General features: G+C 48.5%; 1 protein-coding gene across 1 annotated transcript in view; it reads left to right on the top strand.

Moving 5' to 3' along the window:
• The window catches only part of CTNNBL1 (catenin beta like 1), a 157384-nt gene that overhangs the window by 124742 nt on the left and 10395 nt on the right, over positions 1–22247 (top strand). The window contains exons 12-15 of the mRNA XM_029917945.1: positions 7381–7478; positions 9443–9523; positions 13841–13964; positions 21022–21077. Coding sequence (XP_029773805.1) covers positions 7381–7478; positions 9443–9523; positions 13841–13964; positions 21022–21077 — 359 coding nt within the window. The remainder of the gene's footprint in view (positions 1–7380; positions 7479–9442; positions 9524–13840; positions 13965–21021; positions 21078–22247) is intronic.

The following is a 22247-nucleotide window of genomic DNA, read 5'->3' on the forward strand; positions in this document are numbered from 1 at the left end:
AAAAGGGAAAAAATAATAATAAAGGCAGAGGAATATAATGTTATGGCTTGATTTGACAGGGCCTCCTGCTACTTCAGCTGCTGGTGCCAGGCATGAAACAGATTAATCTGTATTCTGACACACCACTGCTGAAGTCAAGATCGGTTTAATTAGGGTATTTTAAACATCCTGTTTGCATCGCGAGTCCTACCAGAAAGCAGGATGTCTGTCCATCTGGGGGAGTTCAGGGAAGGTGGGCAGCAAGGATGGACGATAAAACAGAGATGATTTTAATTTAAGAAATGAGAGAAGACCACTTCCAAAGGATCTCCTTAGAACAAAAGAGCTAATGGCCTTAGATGTTCCGTGGAAACAAAGGCAGCTCTGTGGCACGGCCTTGACTTTTAAAGTGGCCTGCAAGATCATCCCAGACATGGGCTCGATGGTTGAGGTGCAGGGGCCGTTTCTATCTAAGAATAGAGTTCTGGCTGACCCATATCTTTCTTTACCATTTGGGCTGCTGGAAGGCAGGCGTGGGCTCTGAGGCTGGGTGGACAGAGGGATCCTGAATTCATTGTCCAACCAGCCAGGCCGGGCCAGTATTTAAAGGCCAGGCTGTCAGGATATTGGTCAGCCTTTGGATTTTGTTTTTTTTTTTAATTTTTTAATGTTTTTTATTTATTTTTGAGACAGAGAGAGTCAGAGCATGAGCAGGGAGGGACAGAGAGAGAGGGAGACACAGAATCTGAAGGAGGCTTCAGGCTCTGAGCTGTTAGCACAGAACCCGATGCGGAGCTTGAACCTACGGTGCGTGAGATCATGACCTGAGCCGAAGTCGGACGCTTAACCGACTGAGCCACCCAGGAGCCCCGGTCAGCCTTTGTATTTATCCATGATCTGTACTTCTCTCCCACCTTCCCATCCTCCTCACCCTTCATCCTCCCTTCCCTCTGCCACCAGATAGGGATCCTTCCCCCTTGTCCACACCACACCCTGTGCATTCCAGCCTGATGCCTTCGATTCGTGCTTGTCCACCTGCTTGGCATACATACCCTTATTCCCGCTGCCCCCTTCTCCCTTCAAGGCTCTTTTCTTGCTTTCTTCTCCTCTCCTAGGCTCAGCTCAGTGCTGTCTGGCCCACCAGTCTTCCCAGATACCCCGGGCTAGGGGAGTATTTGCTTCCTCAGTAGTTTCTGCCTCTTTTTCATTCACTACCACTTTCTATCAAGTAATTTTAGACATAATAGACCACAGGCAACCTGGAGGGAAGAACCAGTGACTGATTGTCTTCGTTCTCAAACACTGGATCTTACATATACATTGTGAGGTTCTATTTTATGAATAACAGTTCCCGTGGCTGAGACCCCCTGGAGGCTGTCTCCTGTGGCCCAGTGCTGCCTCTTCTTCCTCTTCGGTGAATGTAATCTTCCCTGGACCCATGGAACTGAAACTTCAAGAGATGCAAGCAGGATAAGGAAGTCATTTAGCGATCACTGCTGTGTTCCCTGTCACCTTCCTTCCCCTGTTCGCCACCCCACCCTGACCCCCACCTTCAGAGACCTGTTAATGGAGCGTAGTCCATTTATCCTTGACTTCAGGAATACAGTCTTACAACCTGTGTTGTAAGAACTAAATGTGTCCATAGAATCCCAGATCCTGGCCACTGTCTCTACCAACTTCAGCACAGAAAACCTGGAGCTATGAGCTCATAACCGTTCACTTCCTAGCATAGCGCTACAGCCCTGTGTCACTCCCAGGGGTCTCAAGAAACGCGTTTTCCTTTTGTCTCAGTCTGTATAGCCCCGCCCCCATACCCTCCTCTCTCCTACCCTATCTCCAGCCGAATTAGGGCACTTGACATAGGCGTCTGCGTATTCCACACGTGCCAGTTCATTATGTCCTCCATTGTAGCTGTTTATTTCTTAGCCTGCCTCACAGGGTAATGGGCTCCTCTCGAAGGGACTGGCTTCTTTGATCGCTGTAGCGCCAGCACTTAGTACATTGCCTGGCACACAGTAGGTACTGAGAAGTTTGAGAAAAGGAATGCACTACTTCTTGCCCTGTAATTAATTGTTCTGTGGCTACAAAACTCCTAGAAGAGTGTCTAATCACCCTTGAAGGGCCCTTAAAGAGATTTGAACCAGGGAAGAGGAGCCAGGACTTCCCCATAGGCAGTTTCACTAATTAGTGTCTGAGGCTGGCCCTTGTCTGACTGTTGAGCAGGGCACCGGGCAGGCAGGGGCTCGCACTGGCACAAGTTCAATACTAGCCCAGTAATCCTCCACTAAGACCCCAACCTCCCTTCATGGTGACTTGAAAATGTAGGTTTTCTGGGCCTCCCCACTGGGAGCCTTGTGGATTCCTTTAGTGTGTGTGTGTGTGTGTGTGTGTGTGTGTGTGTGTGTGTGTGTGTGTTCTATTCGCCCTGGGCCCTGCCTTCGAGGCTGTTTTCTGCAGGGGGAGTCACCACGTCCACCCCATGTGCCTGACAGCTCCGTAGCCGTCCTTCGCTCCATTTGATCCTGTCGCAGTGACCGAGTGGCTGAGCGGTCTGGCCAGCAGATAGACCTGTTATCTCCCCTGCTCTCCGTGCCAGCAGCTCTCCCCATCTTGGTGCATGAAAAATTGACACCACCTTGGGCCGAAATCTGTTCCTAGGGAAGCTACATTTATTAGGGGCTAATGAAACTGTGTGCGTGCGTGCGTGCGTGTGTGTGTGTGTGTGTGTGTGTGTGTGTGTGTGTGTATAAGTATAAAACTTGGGGTAGCTGAAGTGTTTTCCTGCCTGGCAGGCACCAGCCAGCCACAGCACCCAGAGACAGACATGGGGAAGGTCCGTGTGCAGCTTCAGGGCTCCTGAAATTGACAACCTGCTCTTAAAATCCCAAACAAATAGGTAAATGCCGTGTGTTCTGAGTATATACCCCTGCAGTGAATCAAGATATCTCCTGCTCCAGGCTGGAGGAATGCATGCTAATATGATCTAGTGCCCCAAAAGGGGACTATTCTGTGTATTACGTTTTCCCCTTTGAAAAGCACAGCTCCTGATACCCCACCTTTCCACCAGCCCCCCACCCTCCCATCCTGCCCAGGTATGTAGAGAACATTCTCTTGCAACTCTTTCCCATCCATCTTAATCAGCAAGATTAAGAGGGAAAATTGAGAAGTTCTGGTTCAGTATTTGCAGAGCTGCCTAAAACCCAAAGTCTCTTCTTTATTTGGAATCTGGTGGAAATCGCTTCTGGAAAGAGTAATTCAGTAGAAGAGAGAAAAAAGGGGTTGTTATTCATGTCTTACTCCATATGGCCTTTTGCTTCATTTTCCTCTCATTAAAACTGTTGAGTTCTTTTTTAAATCCACATTTACATAGTGCCAATCTTTTGGACACAGTGAGCCCCACATGAAGTACATTGTCAGGCTTTGCGTGGTTTAGCTTCTCGTCTTTTTATCTTCTATACAAGCTTTGATGATTACCTTTTATATGTAGGAAGCATTGAACAACATAGTCAGGAAGCGTACTGTTTATAGTCAGGCATCTTGGGGTCAAACCTAAGCTCCCACCACTGACTGAAGGACATGGACCTTACGTAAGTTAACTAACCTCTCTGAGCCTTGGATTCTACATTTATAAGATGAGAATAGTACCTTTCGCACATCTTAACAGTGATGATTCACAGAAAAAATTGTGTACAGACTCCAATAAGCCTGTTGTAGATACACCATAGGTGACAATTATTTTTATACCCTACTTACTTGCCACGAGGTATTTGAAGCCGCATACAGCGAAACAATATGGTGGTACTAAACCTTAGCTTTGAATAAGAATTTGTCAAAACACACATTCAGGCTAGGGGAGAGATTTGCAACATACACAACAAAAGGATAATGTTCTTAATTTACAGAGCGCTCATAGGAATCAAATTGGCAAAGGATAAGGCCAGGCAGTTCACCCATAAAGCAATACAGGTGGTCAGCAAACATCAGAAAAAGTGCTTAACCTTGTTCGTAACAAGAACAAAAACATGCTAATCAGAAAAGATCCCGTTTTTCACCTTCCAGGTTGTCATAATTTTTAAGTTAGATAGTACCCAATCTGAGTGAGAATATGGGAAAGCAGATACTCTTTTATAATATAGATGTCATTCTGCTTCCATTCTCTGTATGTGTGTGCATAGACACTAAGAGTAGGCCACTAGACAACCTTTTTGGCAAATAATTTGTCAGCATCTTTCAACACATGCGAATACCTTTTGACTCCCCCAGTTCCACTCTTAGGAATTTGCACACATGCAGAAGTGTATTCCTACCGGAAATAAAAGTACACTTGTCAGAATACGTGTACATGAATGTTTATTGCTTCATAGTTTCTAATAGCAAAAACAAAACAAACAACCGAAAACTGGAAGCCACCTAAAGCAGTCATGATTGGGTGGGGCACTAGTTAAATTCTGATACGTAAGATCAGTGGAGTTCTAGGTGGCCATTAGAAAAAGACTAAATATGTGCTGATATAGAAAGATCTAGTATTTATTTTCCTCTCCAATAAGAATGTATGCAAGATACCTACCCTGTAGGTTTTTCTCCCTTGGTAGAGAGGAAAAGGGTAGTGAGAGGAGTATGTGAAAAGACAGATATTAAGTGTTCAATAAATATTTGTTGAATACATTTTGTACTTTGTGTATAGTCTGGTTTTTACCATGTACATCCATTACTTTTGTTTTAAAATCCATGGGTGGGGCAAGGAGGGAATCACTAATAAGGTAGTATGAGAAATTGTTTCCTATAGTCGAACATAAACTCATCTTTGAGCTTCCCAGTAGCCAAGGCAAAGAGGGAACCCTGATAAGAAGCACAAAAAATTCATCAGGAAAGAGAAACATTTTCCTGATCTTCATTTCTAAAAGGACAGTAGCTGCTAAGGGTTGGTCGAAACTCCAATTTAGTCTTGTCCTCCCCAGCTTAAAATTCATGGGTGGATTCTTGCCACTTTTCTCATGAACCAGCCTTTGCCACCTAACCTGCCCCCCCCGCCCTCCGTGTGGAAATGCCACGCCATCCACACTGGCCTTTGCATGTATTGTGACTTCTACCTTCAGCGCTCTCTCCTTTTCTCCACCTAGTCAGCCATGGCTGTTTTGGACTCTTTCAAGATTTTTGGCTGTGTGTTACTTCCCCCGGTAATCCTTTTAGGTCAGCTCTCCCTCCTCTGTGCTCCCCAAGTCCCCCGTGCCTGCTGCAGTGATGGAACTTGTCACGCTGCCCCGTAATTATTGTTTTCTTTTCCCCACTAGATAAGGAGCTCCTCAGGGTTACGGATAACGTGTTGATTGTTTGGGGGCCCTGAGCACCAAGTGGTTGCCAGGCAAAAAGACAAGCACGTGGTCAGTGTGTGAGTGAGTGAGCCTCTTCCCCCAGTTAGCTGCGCTGACGAGTGTTTTCAGTGAGGTGGTCGAGGAGAAGCCTCATGGCGAAGATGACAGCTGAGTTACACTGCGTGTGAGGATTGAACCGTGCCGACGCCCTGGTGACGAGCATTTCAGGCAGAGGAGACCGCAGGCACGGGGGCCCCAGAGCAGCGGGGTGCCTGACGCTAGAAAGAGCATTTCGTCTGAGTTGGAGAGCCATCGGAGGGTTTTAGACAGAGGAATGAGGGGCTCTGACTTTGGGTTATAACGTAAAAGGTCATGCTGACTGCCCTCTGGAGATCAGGCCAGAGGGGACGAGAGCAGAAGCCGAGAGACCCATGGGCAGACTCTTGAATATTCCAGCCAGAGGTGAAGGTGCTTTGGACCAGAGGCGCCACAGTGGGGGCAGCAGAAAGAAGAGATGAGATTCCAGGTGTGAGTTGAAGGTAAAGCTGACAAGGTTTCCTGAAGCACATGACAAAAGAGAATAAGGGGCCTCTCCACTGGTTCCGGCTTGAGGAACTGGAGAACCTGGTTGCCATTAGCTAGGTGGGAAAGACTGCGGGGAACAGATTTGAGGAGACAGGCCAGGAGCTTGATTTGGGACACGTTCTGTGTAAAAGGGGCTGTTGACAGCCGTGTGCAGAGAGCAGGTAGGAGGGTGTTCCCAGAACAGGACTGGCCCGTAGACCCAAGCTGGGGGGCCATCCACATGTGAGAGTTTTAAAAGCCACGGGACTGGCATGGGCCTCCCCAGGGAAGTGCCGACTGCCTCCAGCATTGAGAGATTGGGGACCTCGGGTCCGGGTGACGCAGTCAGTTAACCGTGCACCTTGGTTTCGGCTCGGGTCATGATCTCATGTTTCATGAGATAGCGCCTCACATTGGGCACTGACGGTGCAGAGCCTGCTTGCGGTTCTCTCTCTACCCCCCTCTCTTTGCCCTGCCCCTCCCCTGCATGCGCTTGCTCTCTCTCTCTCTCTCTTTCAACAAACAAACATTTTAAAAAGAGAGAAAGAAATTAAGGGCGTGAAGAGGCAGGGAACACTTCTGACATACGTGAAGGAAAACAGACTCCATCCGCGCTACGGTAGTTGCCAACCTGCGGCTTTAATGCATAGTCAAGTGACTTTCTGAGAACTCGGGGGAAGTTTGACATGCGAACGTGTTCCTAGTCCCTTTCCAAATAGAATATTTGTTGCCCACACAGCGGGCATTATTTCAGAATAAACTTCACTCTGCCATTTCTCCATGACTAGACTTCTGCTGCCTCCTTTTCAAGGTCATTATTCTTGATTTTTAAAAATTCTTTTTAAAGAAAAGAATCTCTTCACAGCTGAAGCCTATAATATACCCTTCAATTACCCTCTTCTTCCCAAGGTAGAAAAATTGTAGCTCATAATAGAAGCCCACAGGTTATGTGAACTCAAAAAGCATTGTTACCATTTTGAAGTACTTACTGACCAGCTGCTTTTGAACTTGAAGGGGGAATTTTAGTTGCACCAGAATGAACGTGGCAAGACTGGGACCCTATCATATTTCTTACTTAATTCTGGGATATTTACTTGGGGAAGGAATAAGGTAATTTGAGAATATGATGGAATGTGTTTTACACGTTCTTTATATACCCATCTCCTAGCTAATATTCGTACTCTGTCCACAGGTTATTTCTGCAAACGGGAGATTCATTTAAGGTTCTGCTGTGGACGCTGAAAGTCCATTAATTCCAGGCAGACTAGAAATCCTAACTTCGTTTTGATTCGCTTGCTCAAGTTGTCCTTGAGGGTATCATCCCCTTTGAATATGTTTCTTGTGCAGGATGTGATGATCAGTTCAGGTTCGCAATGACACAATTTAGGCTCTAGTCTTATTAATCAATAGCAGCAGTCAGGGAGGCCTACTGATTCCGCATCCAGTAGAACCAGGCCAGGCTTGAAGAGAGGTAATAATTACCACTCTGATCACAGCGTGTTCTCTCTTCTCCTTCCCAACCCAGAGCATGTCTGTTCGATCCTGGCCTCCCTCCTGCGGAACCTGAGAGGACAGCAGCGAACCCGGCTTCTGAGTAAATTCACTGAAAATGACAGCGAGAAGGTGGGTGCCCGCCACGCGGTAAGGAGGGGCCCGGGGCCGGCAGGGCAGAGGGGTGCTGAGCTGAGCCCCTGCCTTTAGCGACCTTCTCCAGCATTGCTTTGGGTCTTCCAGGTGACTCTGCCTCTCATCTCCACACAAGTCCTTCTGGGCACAGTAACACCTCAGGGTGGCAGCAGCCGGCACCTTTGGGAGATTTTTAGACCCAGGCGGAGTGGGTTGTCCTAGGATTTTGGTTAAGGGTTGCACAGCATGACAAAGTGATGAAGAACATAGGCTCTGAATTCCGACATCTGGATTTGAACCCGGTTTTGCTCTTTTCAAAATGAGTGCCACTCAGTGCCTCCTTTTCCCTGTCTGTAGGATGGACACATCCATTCCCATCTCGAAGAAGAGTCAGTGAGAGGGAGATGAGATGAGTCCTTACTAGGCGGTGGTGATGGAAATGGAGGCTCTGTTGTGGACATAAGGAAACGGTTGAGCCTGTCCCTGGAGGGACTGTGGAACATGGGAATGATCACATACATGAGATTAGATAGACACTTTATGTTGTTATTTAGCATGCCATATACCAAAAAAAAAAAAAAATTTGTAACGGTACCAGGACCCACCATTTATTTAATGATTCCTGTGGGATGGGTCGCTCAGCAGGTCCCTTACATTGTTGTGTACGTTCCCAAGTCGTCTACCCTTTGGTCAGGTATAGGTCACATCTGCAGGTGAGGAAACTGAAGCTTAGAGGCACGTGTCATTTGCCCACGATCACTGTCTACCATGATCACACCACTCACTAGTCACAGGTTAGATCATTCTAGATGCATGCAGTGAATGACCAGAGTCCCTTTTATAACATTCAATAATCTCTTCCCTTCCCACGTTCAGGGTAAGACTGAAAGTTTGTTGTACTTAGGAGAGAGCATTATGAGTGTCTCTGACCATTTTCTCCAGCCTCACTAGCAGCGCAGCATGGGGACCAGGCCACCATCGAGTTAGGCGAGAGCACCTTAGCAGTCACGTCGCCCTGCACGTCATTTAACATCTGCACCTGAGTTTCTTCATCCTTAATATTAGGGTCACCATCTGTCTTTCCTGCCCACGTTCTCAGGCTTTTGTAAGGTGTAAGGAAATAATGGACACGAAAATGCTCGGTAAAGTGCAATATATGAGGTCTGGGGGCCGTCGGTCTTATCCGGAGGGGGTTTGGGCCCAGTCCTCCTGGACCCCGACGCCGTGCTGAAGCACCATCTGCGGTAGCCGCTGTGAGCTCGTGGTAAACACCCGGGCAGCCAGGAGCCCAGGCGGTGCCAGCTTCCTGCAGAGAGAGGTGAAGTCCAGGCTGCTTCACGGTGTTTCTTCAGTCTTTTGGAAGTCTTCGGGAAAAACGCAACTTTTTCAAACCCACTGAGTGCTCCTCAGGCCATGTTTGAAGCATGACTTCTGGTTAGTTGAAAACTGATTTTTAAGTTATTGCTGAGCAAAAGTCAGGGCGTTTTTTTAAGTTGCTGAGAGAGTGTTTTTTTTCTGGTACTCTCTTCTGGCTCGAAAGCAACTAAAGAGATTTTACTCAGACCTTTTTAAAAAAAGATCAGCTCTGGGGTAGAATCTGAACATGAAAGGTTTCAGTTCGAAAAAAAAAATTTCTGTAAAGTTCTAAGTGAATATCAAGTATGGAACTTCAAGCTCCTTCTCTTTGCAAGAAGGGACTTGCATTCTTATTTATTTATTTATATTTAACCACTTGAATCCAGGCTGGAAATGCAGCCTCCTTGTGGGACCAGGCCCGCGTTCAGCTTGCATCCGCCCCAGGGGTCCGTTTCCTGAGCAGCGCTAGTCGCCCACGCCGGAAGTGGTAGAGGGGCCTCCTGTTGGAAGGGGCGACGGTGAGAGCAAATGGAGAGGAGCTCCACTGTTCTCTCACCCTGGTGTCTTTTCCCTCCTCACTCATGTCTGAAACATCTCTCTTTCAGGTCGACAGACTGATGGAGTTGCATTTTAAATACCTGGACGCAATGCAGGTGGCCGACAAGAAGATTGAAGGGGAAAAGCACGTACGTATCCCTGCCTATCTTTTGCCGGCTATTGACTCGCATTCCGTTTGGGTCCCTTTGTACATTCGGGACCGGCCCTCATTCTGTCTGCTGGCAGCTGCAGAAAATGAAATTTGTTAGGTTTTTGTCTTGAGGGACTGTTTGCTGTGCTGGTGTCCTGCCTTTCGTACCTTTCCACCTGCTTCCGTTTTGTTCTCTGCCATCTCTGGCCTCCACCTTTCTCCTCTGTCTCCTTCACTGGGGCAGAGATTCATGTCTTGTTTAATGTCAGTCTGCATTCTCACCCCTGCAAGACCTTTCCCAGTCTTTGGTCATATTGCAAAAGGAGCCTTTCCTTGCTGTTTCCAAAGTCTGTAATAGGCTTCATTTTCCTTGTGATCTTGATTTGCTTTATCACTCTATTCTCTTTTTGTCCTTCTTGCCTTAAAGACGCAATTGAGGCTTTGGACCCTCACTGGTGGTCCCGTTGTGTTGGGACCAGTCCAGCCTCGGGACCAGCCACGTGCACCGGGAATTACACTAGCAGTTGCCCTCCAGTTAGGCCTCAGGCCAGAGTCAGAGCCGAGCCTGGGGGGAGACCATGACCCTGTTGTCTGTGTCTCGTTTCTCTCCACCCCTTCGTATCCAGCCCTCCCCGTTCACAAAATATGCACCTCTGTTTATGAGTGCCAGTGGATGGGTAGCTGTGGCTATCATTCTTGTGATTTCCCTAAACCTAGGAAGTCCTCGGATGTTTGCTGATTGATCGAATTGACTGCCTGGGACCTGCTTCCTTTATACACTGATACACTGCAAGATAAAAGGCCGAGACTGAGTCCTGAGGCTGGACTAGGTGCCAGCATGTTACACACACAGTTCCTCGTTCCACCCTCCCACTCCCTTTGTTTTGTCCTTTGATTGAGGTTCTTTTCCATCGTTTCTTCCCTTTTGGTAACTTGTGCAGGATGGACACTTAGGGACCACTTACGTGCCAGAGTGATGTCTTCTTTCTATTCATCTGAATGATAATTAGAAACAAACTGAAATTTCCCTGGACTTTTGGAGGGACACAGCCAGAGACAGTTAGAACCCCAGCTCTGGCTCAAGACCTGTGTTATCTGCTCGAGGAGATTTTCAGGGGTAGAAAGAGTACCTGGGAGTCTGGGGACCTAGGATTTTAGGAAGGCACTGCCTCTCAGTTCCTGACTTATCACCCTGCTTCGTGTAGCCTGTTCCCTAGCTGTAACGTGGTAGCAGCAAAGGTGACCTTTCACGCCCTCCTCAGCTCAGAGGGGTGCATCAGGTTCAAGTGAACATCATTTGGGGACTCTGCCGGTTTTTAGCAGCAGAATGGAGGAGAAGCACAGTGAGAGGCTGATGGGTGACCGAGCTGTCCTTGATACAGAGTAGCATGGAGTCATGGGACCCTGCATTTGAATTCCAGCTCCACCACATCCTGGCTCTGAGACCTCAGACAGATGAGCTGACCTCTCTAAACTTTGGTTTTCTCATCTGTAAAATGGAAATGACACTTCCTTTCAGGGTTATTATAAAGACTAGCATAAAGTATGTAGAGCACCTTACTAAATTTGTAAGCATCTTGCTAAATTTGTGAGAATATATATTGTTTTATATGTATTATAATATATAATATATTATTATTTTATATATATACTCGGTGCTCCTAGCCTCCTTCTCAGTTCTTGTGCAACTTTTAAGCTAGTCGGGCAGTCCTTTTCCTGAGGGTGCCCCCCTTGCCATCTGTCCCAGAAGGAGTCCCCCTGACAGACCAGAGTTGGCACTGTTATCTGCGTCATTTGAGAAAAAGCTGGAATAGCTTTGCTGACAGAGACCAAGTAAGCTGTTGGGGAGGCTTGCATGTGGCCGTCAGGAAACTTGGCCTGCTGCCCACAAGATCATCTATTATCAGCATCGAAGAGGGTGTGACACTGATTAGTAATCGCTGTGGCCGCTCTGCCCTGGCATGCACAGAGCGTGTGCATGCCCCGGGCACTGGGGCCACAGCCGTTCCCCGACAAACATCTGTCTCCTTGATGCCAAGGCCGTTTTGCTGGGCACTGGCAAACATTCCCAGGCCATTAGTGCTCAGCTGCCTGGGCACCACTCAGAGAGACGGGCAGGGGGAAGAGGGGAGGGATGAGCGTGTGAGCCGTGCCCTCTGCCAGCACCCCGGCCCGACGTGGCCAGTGCAGCCGCCTCGCAGGTGTACAGGGACGCGGGACAGAACGACCTCTTTTTCACCTCTCCCACACGCAGCCCTCTCTCTTAGGTCATAAACAATCTGTTGCCTCGCCCCACCCTATCGCCATTAAACTCGGGTGTCCTACACCCATTGGGAACTCAGCAAATATTTGTTGACTCGAATTGAATGCTTATTTCTCAGGCATTTGATGACATTGACTGTGAGATCAGTCATGAATAAATATCTCACACATGTCACCAAGTCTGCAACAAAAAAGACCTTAGATAACGGGGTCACGTATTGACCCAGATGATGGGGGTCAGGTATTGGCGTTTGTATTGTCTCAGAGCCCCCTTCTTCCCTCTAAACTTCAGACTTCCTTGGGCACAGCGCACATGGCCGTGGTTTGCAATTGACCAAGATTCACTGGAGAGCATCCAGTCACTTGGCAAATATTCCTCAGACGCATGCTCTGTGTGAGGCGCCGGGCCAGCCGCAGGTTGGGGGGGGGTGGCGGGTGAGAGTCGGAGGTGCTGGTGGAGGAAGGAGCCCCGGGGGGCGGTGCTGCTTGTGAGGACTGGACACACTGGGGGAGTGAGGGCGGGGGGGGGGGGCGGCGTCGGCTGTGCCTAGGGGCTTCGTGCATGAGGCAAGATTTGAGCTGCACCTTAAAAGATAGAGAGGTGTCAGGCATGCCCAGCTGAAGAGGAGCAGGAGCCCGGGAGGGGCAGTGGGAAACCAGTGCGGGTGAGTGCTGAGTTAAACCACGGGAGCAAAGGGTGAGAAGGGGGAGCATGGGCTTTAGATCCCGGCTCCTTTCTCCTTTCTGGCTGGACCAGTAGCTTGAGTTCCCTGCCTTGTTGTCTTCCTTGGTACGGTTTTCTTTTTGAGGTGTGTGTCCCAACATGTGTACTTAGGGGAATTACAAAAGGAGGTTTGGTGAAAGCAGAAAGCCGTTTCACAGGGTTTGGCACATGGCTGGCACCCAGAGAACCTCGAGTTGTCTCTAAGGCCTGTTGTACCTGCCCCATGTACACTCACATTTTCTGACTCCCCTAGTGCTGCAAGGTTTTGCATGATCTGAGTGCTCCCCACTTCGTTAATGTCCTCTCCTGCCACTGTGCCCTCCTTCCTGCCCTGCAGCCTCTGCATTTGCATCTCCCCTCTGTCCTGGCTCTCCTCGTGTGCATGCTGCCCTCCACCTTCAGGTCTCTGCCTAAATGTTACCTCCCCGGGCAGGTTTCCAGTGATCACCGTATGCAAAGTAGCACCCCAACCCCCCCACCCCCGGTGCCTCTTCATAACCTGTCATAAGTTATGTTGGCTGTGCCTCTGGTGTTGCAATCTCTCTTGTTCATCATGTTCTCAGGACTTACAGAGTGGCCGACAAGCAGTAGATAGAGACCATTGCTCGTGAGATGAAATTAACATTTGTCCTTGGGTATGAAGGAAAATGGAGGGTCCTAGGTTTTTTCCACATTATTCCTTAACTCTCTCTTTTTTTTTTCCTTGACTCTCATTTTTAGCCCTAATTTTTGTTTGCTCTGTAATCAGCCCCATCATCCTGGGTGGTTCAGTCAGTTGAGTGTTTGACTTTGGCTCAGGGGATGGTCTCCCAGTTTGTGAGTTCGAGCCTCATGTTGGGCTTTCTGGTGCCAGCACAGAGCCCACTTCAGATCATCTGTGCCCTCTCGCTCCTCCTCCACTTGCTCGTTTTCTCTCTCTCTCCCTCTCTCTCAAAAATACATAAACATTTATAATTAGCCCCATCATCAAAAACACCTAAGGACATCCACGTAGACTCTGTGGCCCACCTGTGACAGTGTTCAACAAGGTAAAATAGTCTGACTTAAGCGTCTGCGGGACAACCTGGTAATTCTACACAAACTCACTTCGAACCCCATTCCTGCAGCGATCTGTGACTGTCACAGACTTCCACGTCAAGCACAGTGACCCACTGCTTCCGTGTTCTGCGGCTGTTTGATTCCAGGGCCACAGTGTATCTGGACGTGCCCTTGGGGCTCCTGGTTACAAGATGTGACCTGAACTTTTCATGGGCATGTTAATTCTTAGACTTTTCTGGTGAGCAGCAGTTCTGTGTGATCTGTAAATATGCAGGATGCTTGTCTTGGCAGATTTCTCCCGACTCTCCAGACAACACAAAGCCCAGAGAACGCCAAGGCCCCTGGTATGGGAAGCTGTCTGGACTTCTCGTTGGTTCCTTCTGGCTTCTGTTGGTTAAATGCACAGAGATGCCTAGCTTCTGACTGTCAGGAGAGAGACGTAATTATATAGGTGCTGGCAGGGATTTTAAAAGAGGGAGGAGAGCCTCGGAGAGGTTTCCCTTTTTTTAGTTCCTGGGAAAATTATACTCAGCAGGTTTATTCAATAAAGTGTTCTCACCACATACTTTGCACCGTAATGACTTACAAATTGCATGCTAATTTTGCCACAGTTAAATCATTCTAGGCTTCATCCTGGAAAGAGGAAGATGGACTCCTTGTAATGAAGCAGTATCCACAGGACTTGATGTCTGAAACAGACTTGGACTCTTTCTTTAGCATCTGAAACTCATTTAAAGATTTGTACAGAAGTGGGTAGAGCACAGGAATGGATGCGTGGGGTACGTGGTCCTACAGCACTGGGTAAGGATGTGGACAGGATAAGTAGGAGACCGCCATTGATTCTTATGCTAACTGTGCCGGAAGCTTCCAGGACATGCTTTAAAAAAGGAGAATCTTGCTGAGAGTTCCTCTCAGCTGTTGTTTAAACCAGTAGTTCCCAAACTTTCTCAGTCCATGAATTTGCCAGAACGAGGCTGACAGTAGAAGCCAGTGATGGTGGGGGAGGGTGTTCCTGGTGCTTTTTCCTCTCCCTTAGACACCCAGATTTAGCCACATGCCTGCTCACCCTCCGTGGCCCCCCGCCTGCTCCCTTCCCAACCAGTCATCCTTTCTACCTGCCCGGGAGGGGAAGTCAGAGGAGCTCAGCTCTGGTCCCTGTGCCGCTGCCACTGACCTTGCTGTGTGGGCTTGCGCACTCCGGCTTTCCTCATCTTCCCTGACCCCCTGTGTCACTGGGTCTGTGGGCTCTCCCCTGCCAGCCTCACAGGCTTGATGTGGGCCTCGTAAGATCCGAGTCGTGTTCTGGTGACTCCCCAAGTGTCTGCAGACTCTCAGCCACTCCCGCAGGACCTCACCTGTAGGCTTTTGGGGAGACCAAAGCCAGTCTGTGGCCCTGACCAAGGATCATCCACCTCCCCCCTCACCGTGCCAGGGCCACTCACCACTTTGACCTGGGCATCAACCTCTTCCTCCTTTGTCTCCTCCTCCCACCATGCATCCATCTGGTATCCATCCATCCCACCTCATCCCCTGTCTGGGCTCTTCGTGCTTCCCTGTCCTCGCTGCCGCTGCGCACCCTCGGGCAGCCAGCGTCTTTTCCTCTTGTGTCAGTGCCGCGCCCTCCTGCTAACCAGTTTCCCTGTCTCTGGGTTTGTCCTCTCTGATTCATTCCCTGCACGGTAACCAGAGATTTTCTAAAAATCACAACACATTATGGCACTCTCCTACCCAAACCCAGTACACGCTGTCTGCATTACCTGCAGGCTGTGCGCTGAACTCGTTCCGGGCCCTGCCAGGCTCTCCCCACTCGGGCCCTGCCTGCCGCCCCTCCGTGGGGGATGTGCAAAAGCCCTTCCATACCACTCGGGCCTGCGGAACATTTGCTTCCTTGAGCCTTCTGCTGTTTGCCCAGAATACCTCTCTGCGCCATCCTCCCCTCACCCCTTCCCACAGCTGGCAAAGTCCTCTGTGTCCTTAAGAGCTTTGGCAGAGGAGCCAGGCGGTAAATGCATGTTGAGTGTGTACCACGTTCCAAGCACGCTGCTTCGAGTTGCTGGCCGGTTCCTGCAGAAAGCCGCCCGTGCCCTCGCCGCCCCCCGGGCCCCGCGCGTGCTACAGCCCCCCCCCCCCCCCCCCCCCCCCCCCCCCCGCACAGACCCACATCTTGACGCCACTTCACTTTCTTCATCAGAAGGAGGAGAATAATCATACCTATCTTGAAGGGTTGCAGGGAAGACGAAATAAACTAATATATATAAATCGCTTAGAATAGTTTCGGCTCGAGGAGGAGCGCCATAAGTGGCAGCTATTATGGTGAGTGTTTCTGGCCTGGGTACTTGCGGCGCTCTCCCTCTGAAGCTAAGTCCTCACGGGCAGGGGCTGATCGTCCTTTCTCGGCACCCCCGACACGATTGTTGTTTTCTGGCCTGTGCTCTTGTATCCGCTGTCAGGGAAGGTCTGGTTCGCTCAAGGCTGGCTTATATGTTGTCAGCATTCAAAGGAGCGGCCATGGGTGTTTTTTGTTTTGTTTTGCTTTTTCAGCAAATGTAACACCTGAAGACACACACCAGTCATGGAGGCGTCATGGTAACATGGAAAGAACATGAATCCTGAGGTCATATAGCCCAAGGTTAAATCCCAGCTTAGCCACACTCGAACTCTGATTTTTGGGAAATGACTTGCCCTGTGCGTGTTTGATTTTCATGGTACCTTTACCACAGGGTCATTTTGAAGATTAATGAGATTATTTGTAGATACCAGTCCCATGCATCTATGCTAGGACTGGCCTAACACGTAGTCCGTTTCTCCTGTGTGGGCAAAGCTCTGGCCTGAGATCCTTGGATTCTTATCAGAGCTGCCGTCAGGTAGTTACGCATTCTCCAAAACAAACAAACAAACAAACAAAAAACCTTTTATTAATTCTCCAGCCTCGGTTTTCCTAGTTAATAATGACTGTCAGTGTCTAGGTTCCTTCTCTAATAGCCTGCCCTATTTTAGAAGCTCTTAGAATTCTAAGGGTTTTATTTGCCACTGTTTGTGCACAATTCACCCCCCCCCCCGCCCCCGCCACATGTCTGCACTTACCTGTCTCTCCATGGCTTAAACCCCTTGCTTTTTAAGAAAAAAAGAAACAGGCCTTTTCTAAATGGTGGGGCAGTTCTCACCCACGACTACCGAAGGTAACTGTGACCCGTCAGGGCTCTGAGTCACGTCCCCTCTTATTAAGACAAGAGGGATTCTTATTGGCTTCGTAGCAGCTTCTTTTATGACTGTCTCCTTCCATCAGTGAGGGGCAGCTCGCTGCCTGTCAGGGGCAGATTAGAAATGGCATCCACATGCTCATTTGGAGGCTTGCGACTTGCCTGCTGAGAGAGATGGAGGCTCACGGAAAGGTGGCGGTTTGGTAGGGCTCCCGACGACAGATTACCATTTAGAGTGAGGATGTGGGGGGGGGGAGGGGAGGCGCAACGTGCAGCCCTGCAGAGATGGCACCTTGACACCACACGTACCACCTCCTTGTGTATCTTCGGAGATGAACCTGTTTATTTTAGCAGCCCCCAAACAAGCTTAGGCTGCTGTGAATCGCAATCTGTTCTACTTAATGCGCCATTCACTGAATTACCATCTAAGTTTTTATTCTAGCCCTCGCTCGCGGAATGAACAACACAAAACCTTTCAGCATGCCTTTTTCTTTTTTTCCAACTTTCCCAAATTGCATGTGGAATTTGCCAGCCTAACTATAAATTCTTCCTGCCCCCAGGCCCTGCCCTATTTTTTTTTTTTAAGTTTCTTCAATTTACAAGGAAAAGACAAGTCCAGGAAACCAGATGACCTTATATTTAATGCTGCCGGTTTGCATTAGTCCCTAGATAAGGCATCAAGGAAAAAAAAATCCTATCTATTTGTTCATATGCTAATACTGGAAAAGGTCTATAAAACAAAGACTTTTTCCTTCCTTGAGCTCTGAAAGTAATCACAGGATTGGAGCCAGACTTACCTGGGTTTTATGCTGTCTCCGGCTCTTACTCAGCCATGAGCTTTGTGGCCTTAGGAGACATGTCACTTCCTTAAGCCTCAGTTTTCCGTCTGAAAGGTGGACATAGTCGAAATTCCTGTCTCCTGGGGTGCTCGCCCGTGAGGAAAAGATGAGAAATCAGTGAGTGCTTAGCCCAGGGCCTGCCACACAGTGAGTCCTCAGGAAACGCTGCCATTGTCATTCTTTGCACCTCATCTCTCGTCAGAGGGATGGGACAAATAGAAAAAGGTCTTGGATGAGAAAATCACGTTCCACCAGAGTCTTTAACCGAAACTCAGTGACAGTCATTTGACATCTGTCTCAATTTTTCCATCTGTGGAATCTAAAAATGATATTTGAAATGTGCGTACCCAACACCGGGCACAAACAGCAAGTGAGGTTAATGAAGACACCCTGCTTTCAAAAAGGAAAAGCACGTGTGTGGATGTGGAGTTGTCATTGTTTCACAAAGAAGACAGTCACCTTCTCTCCCCTCAGAGGTGAGAGTTGAATGAATGAATCTGTGAGAGACTTCCTTGAAATTTTAACTCTCCTGCCTCATTTCAGATACAATTTAATGTACCGATAGATTTTCACTCTGAAAAATAATGGGCTTTTTTTTGGGGTTTTTTTTTTTTTTGAGAAAGAGACAGTGCAAGCAAGAAGGGCCAGAGACAGAATCCTAAGCAGGCTCCACAGTGTAAGTGGGGAACCCGACATGGGGCTTGAACTTACAAACCAAACCATGAGATCTTGAGCTGAGCCAAAATCCAGAGTTGGACACTTCACTGATTGAGCCACCCAGGTGCCCCTGAAAGTTTTTAAAGTAAGATATGTTTACAATACTGAAGGAAGTTTGTGGATTTTCAGAATTTCTCTTTAATCCCTATTAATCATATTGCCATTTGAAAAGCACTTGATCTACACGTCCAGATTGTCTTCGAATGTCCTAACGTAACAGCAGATCCAGGGCTCGTCTCTGTCACAGGGAAGTTTCATTCATCGGGAGAGGCTCAGCTAATTGTCAGCGCTGACCATGGTGTCCTGCCGAGGTGATGGCTCACGTCTCCTGCTTGAGGCATTCCTCACAGTGGCCCTCCTGACCGTCTGGAAGCACCGTCAGTCAGCAGCCTCAGTCTGTCCATATGTAGACCCAGATCCAAGCAGAAATCCATCACATCTGGATGTGGAGGTGGCTCAACCCTAGATTTGCCACAAGTTATCAAAGCCAAAAGGAACCTTCTAGAGCACCAGATCAGGGCAGCCAGCCAGGAGGCCCACTGCCTCTCCCCATCCTGCAGTCAGCACAGACATAGCTAATTGATCTCCGTGCTCTTCCCGCACGAACTCCAGTTGGCCTCACATCCCTTGTCCGGGTGGCACTTGATGCCCATTGCCGTGAGCTAGAGAGGGCTTCTCGTTCCCAGGCCAAGAGGCTGAGGCTCGAAAAGTTAGATGACTTGTGTTAGGACACTGGTAGTTCATGTTAGCAGGATCCGATCTCCTTTGTATAGTGCTCTGTCCTGCTTTGGCAGGGGAACCTGTTTGTAGAATTTGTGCATCATAATTCAGAGAAGTCCCAGTGTCTAATTAAATCCTTCTTATAATGTCAGAGGGTCTCTTAAAAGGGAAAGAAGGCAAGGGAGGTTGGGTATCTTTTGTAGAATGAGGTCTTCGTGGCCTGCTGTACCCCTGCTGTAAGTTTAGTGCCCATGTGCTAGGGATGCGGAGCTGCAGGTTTAATCTCTGCGTGGGCCAGCTGGCTTCCCCCTTTTCTTTGTCTGCTTGACTTTGAAGCTTGTCTTACTGGTCATTTGGGCATAAGTCATTCCCTCCCTACTGCTAGGTAGTGAAGCAAGGGGAGCTATGAGTCCACACCCATCAGAGTGTTCTAAATCAGACCCCTGCAGTTCTTCCAGAGCCTTCTATGAGGGAAGCAATAGGGTGAAGAGAAGCTCTTGATAATGATTTTTTTCATTCCTAGAATGTTTATGTTACTTTCACATGACTTCAGAGACTGACTCCTAGCCAAATGGTCACAAGCTGGTTTATACCGGCAGCTTAGAGCCTCAGACGCCCTGAGAGTCTTCCAGAGATTAGTTCTACTTCCTTATCTCCACATCCGTTCTTTTTTTTTTTAATCTCCTGTCTTAGAATCCCAGAAAAGGAGCCAGAAATTCATTCATCCATGTATCATAAGGTGATATATGATCCTACTTCTTAAGACAGACCAAAACTTAAGATGATGTTCCTAGAAGAACTTTCTTATTTTCCATCAGAGTGACACATAATGATCCTCCTCCTTTTATTTCCCATTAAACACAGAGTTTGCGCTCAGCATCTCCGAATCCATTCAGCAGTAAATATTCCCTGCCACAGAGTTCTAACAGGCTAGATAAGGTGCTATCCTGACGGCGGTCACCTTCTCTGCCGGCTGGTTTCTATGATGCTTCTAAAACTGTCAGGGCAGAGACTTCGTCTTAGAAGCCAATCTCTGTTTCATCTTCGTGCATGTTCAACGCAGCGATGGCGATGCCTTTCTTGGAGATGAGCTAACGTCATATCTCGGATCTACATTTGAAATTTTCACTTTCAAATCATCTGGCTGTATATCTAAAAGTAGAATGTTGAATGTTGTCAGAGTCCCTGACGTTCTAAGAAAAGAGGGAAGAATGGGGTTTGGCATTGCTCTCTTGGTCCATCCTCTCTGGATGATAATATTTAAAAGAAATGGGAAGGTATAGTACGAACCTGCCTTACCCGGTTAAAAGATCAGATTGTGGGGAAGAGCATGAAAAAGAAGAAATCACCAGGACTCCTCAGACCTAACTGAAGAAACTTCATTTTGCCAAGTCTCATTCTTGAGGCTTTCTCCCCCTCTTCCTTACCATCTTCCTCTGTTCTCATACAACTCAGAAATTGCACCCACACAAACACGGCCATATGAAAAGAACACAGACGTGGGTTTGAATCCCACTTCTGCCACCCACAGGCCCTTGGGGAGGTGGCTCAGCCATGTCTTCATCTAAGACTGGGGTAGCGAGCCCTGCCTCCCAGCATCTGTGAGAAGCAAAGGAGCTTAAAAGCACTTAGACCTCTGTCTGGCACATAACAAGCCCTCAGGAAACACTGGCTGCTCGGCCTTGGCAGAGAGGTGGTGGTAGCCATGCTTTTATTCACACTGCCTCACGTGATGCCTCGTACATAATCAAAAATAATGCCATCTGCCAATAGCTAGGACCTAATAAGCCAAGAACCTTGCTCCCTCACTCCTTTCCAGCCTTCCCTTCAGTGGTCCGGATGCTCCACCATTGCTCTCTCACCCTTGCCCATTGACTTTTCTCTACCTTGATCCGTGCTGTTCCTCCTCCTGCTCAGAATAGCCTTCCCAGCTTGTCAGGCACCTTCAGAAGCCACCCCAAGTGCACATCTCCTTTGAAGGCTTTTGTCCCCCCAGACAGACATAGCGTGTCCTTCTTCTGGGTTCCCTCGGCCCTCGGTACAACTGGAGAGGTCCGTGATAATAGCCATTACTGTGTCTTTAATGATCTGTTCGTGTATGTCAGCATCGTCAGGCTATAATCTCCTTGATGACGTAGACCTTTTTATTTATCTTTGCCACCCCCAGCACACCGTACAATACCTAGCCCATACTTTGGGGTTCGGGAAATCCTTATCAGGTAGATGGATGAAATGTGTTCCACTCCCAGTTTCCATGCTTGCAAACCTCCAAGCAAGGAGGCCAGTCCTCTCCTCTCCTCTCCTCTCCTCTCCTCTCCTCTCCTCTCCTCTCCTCCTCACATGGGCCAACACTCTGGCTTCCCAACCATGCACTCTGCTTGCCTGTCAGGGCTCCCAGCCAGCCGTGTCCATCACATTCTCAGTACATTTTCCTGCAGAGTGTGGCCTGCGGCCCGTTGTGTCCCGCCTCTCTGGCCAGCACTCAGGCCTCCAAGGTCCTGGCCCTCACCACTTCCTGGTGTCTCCCCGTCTCCACGAGAATCTTAGCACACACCGCTCATCAGACAGCACTGAACTTTTACCCCTATTTCTTTCAATCCTGTCAGACATCTGCTTTCTAAGAGCGTACCATGCCCAAAATGTCGCGCAAGGTGCTTTCTAGGACACAGAAGAATAAAACACACCCCTTTTTTTCAAGGAACCTACCCAGGAGAGAGACACCCATCTGAGAAACTGTCCAAGGCGGGTCACAGGAGGTGCCATAAAAGAGCTATAAATCCAAGTCGTGGAGGGGTTTACAGCCTGAGAAAATCCTAGCATCTAGTTGGAAAACTTTTCAAGTTGGAAAATTTTGAGAAGTTTTCAAAGATCTCAAAAGTTTTGAATACCACATTTTAGACTTTAAATATATTATGATAGAGGCTGAGGGGTGGAGAAAATACCAACATTACAAGCAAAGGTGAGGAGGCCAGAAAGTGGGGAGCAGGCCGGTTTGTGCTGTGTGTATGGAGGAGAGTGGGGGGCTGGTGAGCAGAGGGCATGAGCAGCTCAGGCCTCAGCCCCCAGAAGGCCATCGTCCTTCAAGCCTTCATTCCACTGCCTCTCTCATGAACCTTGCAACCATACCCAGAAGTCACTGCTTCCCAGATGCCCTCCCATCTTAACCCTGGTCAGCACCCGCCACTTGTCACTTTTTTCTTTTTTATATATATATTTTTTTTT

This window comes from Suricata suricatta, chromosome 12 (assembly GCF_006229205.1).
Source record: "Suricata suricatta isolate VVHF042 chromosome 12, meerkat_22Aug2017_6uvM2_HiC, whole genome shotgun sequence".
Taxonomy (NCBI): Eukaryota; Metazoa; Chordata; class Mammalia; order Carnivora; family Herpestidae; genus Suricata; species Suricata suricatta.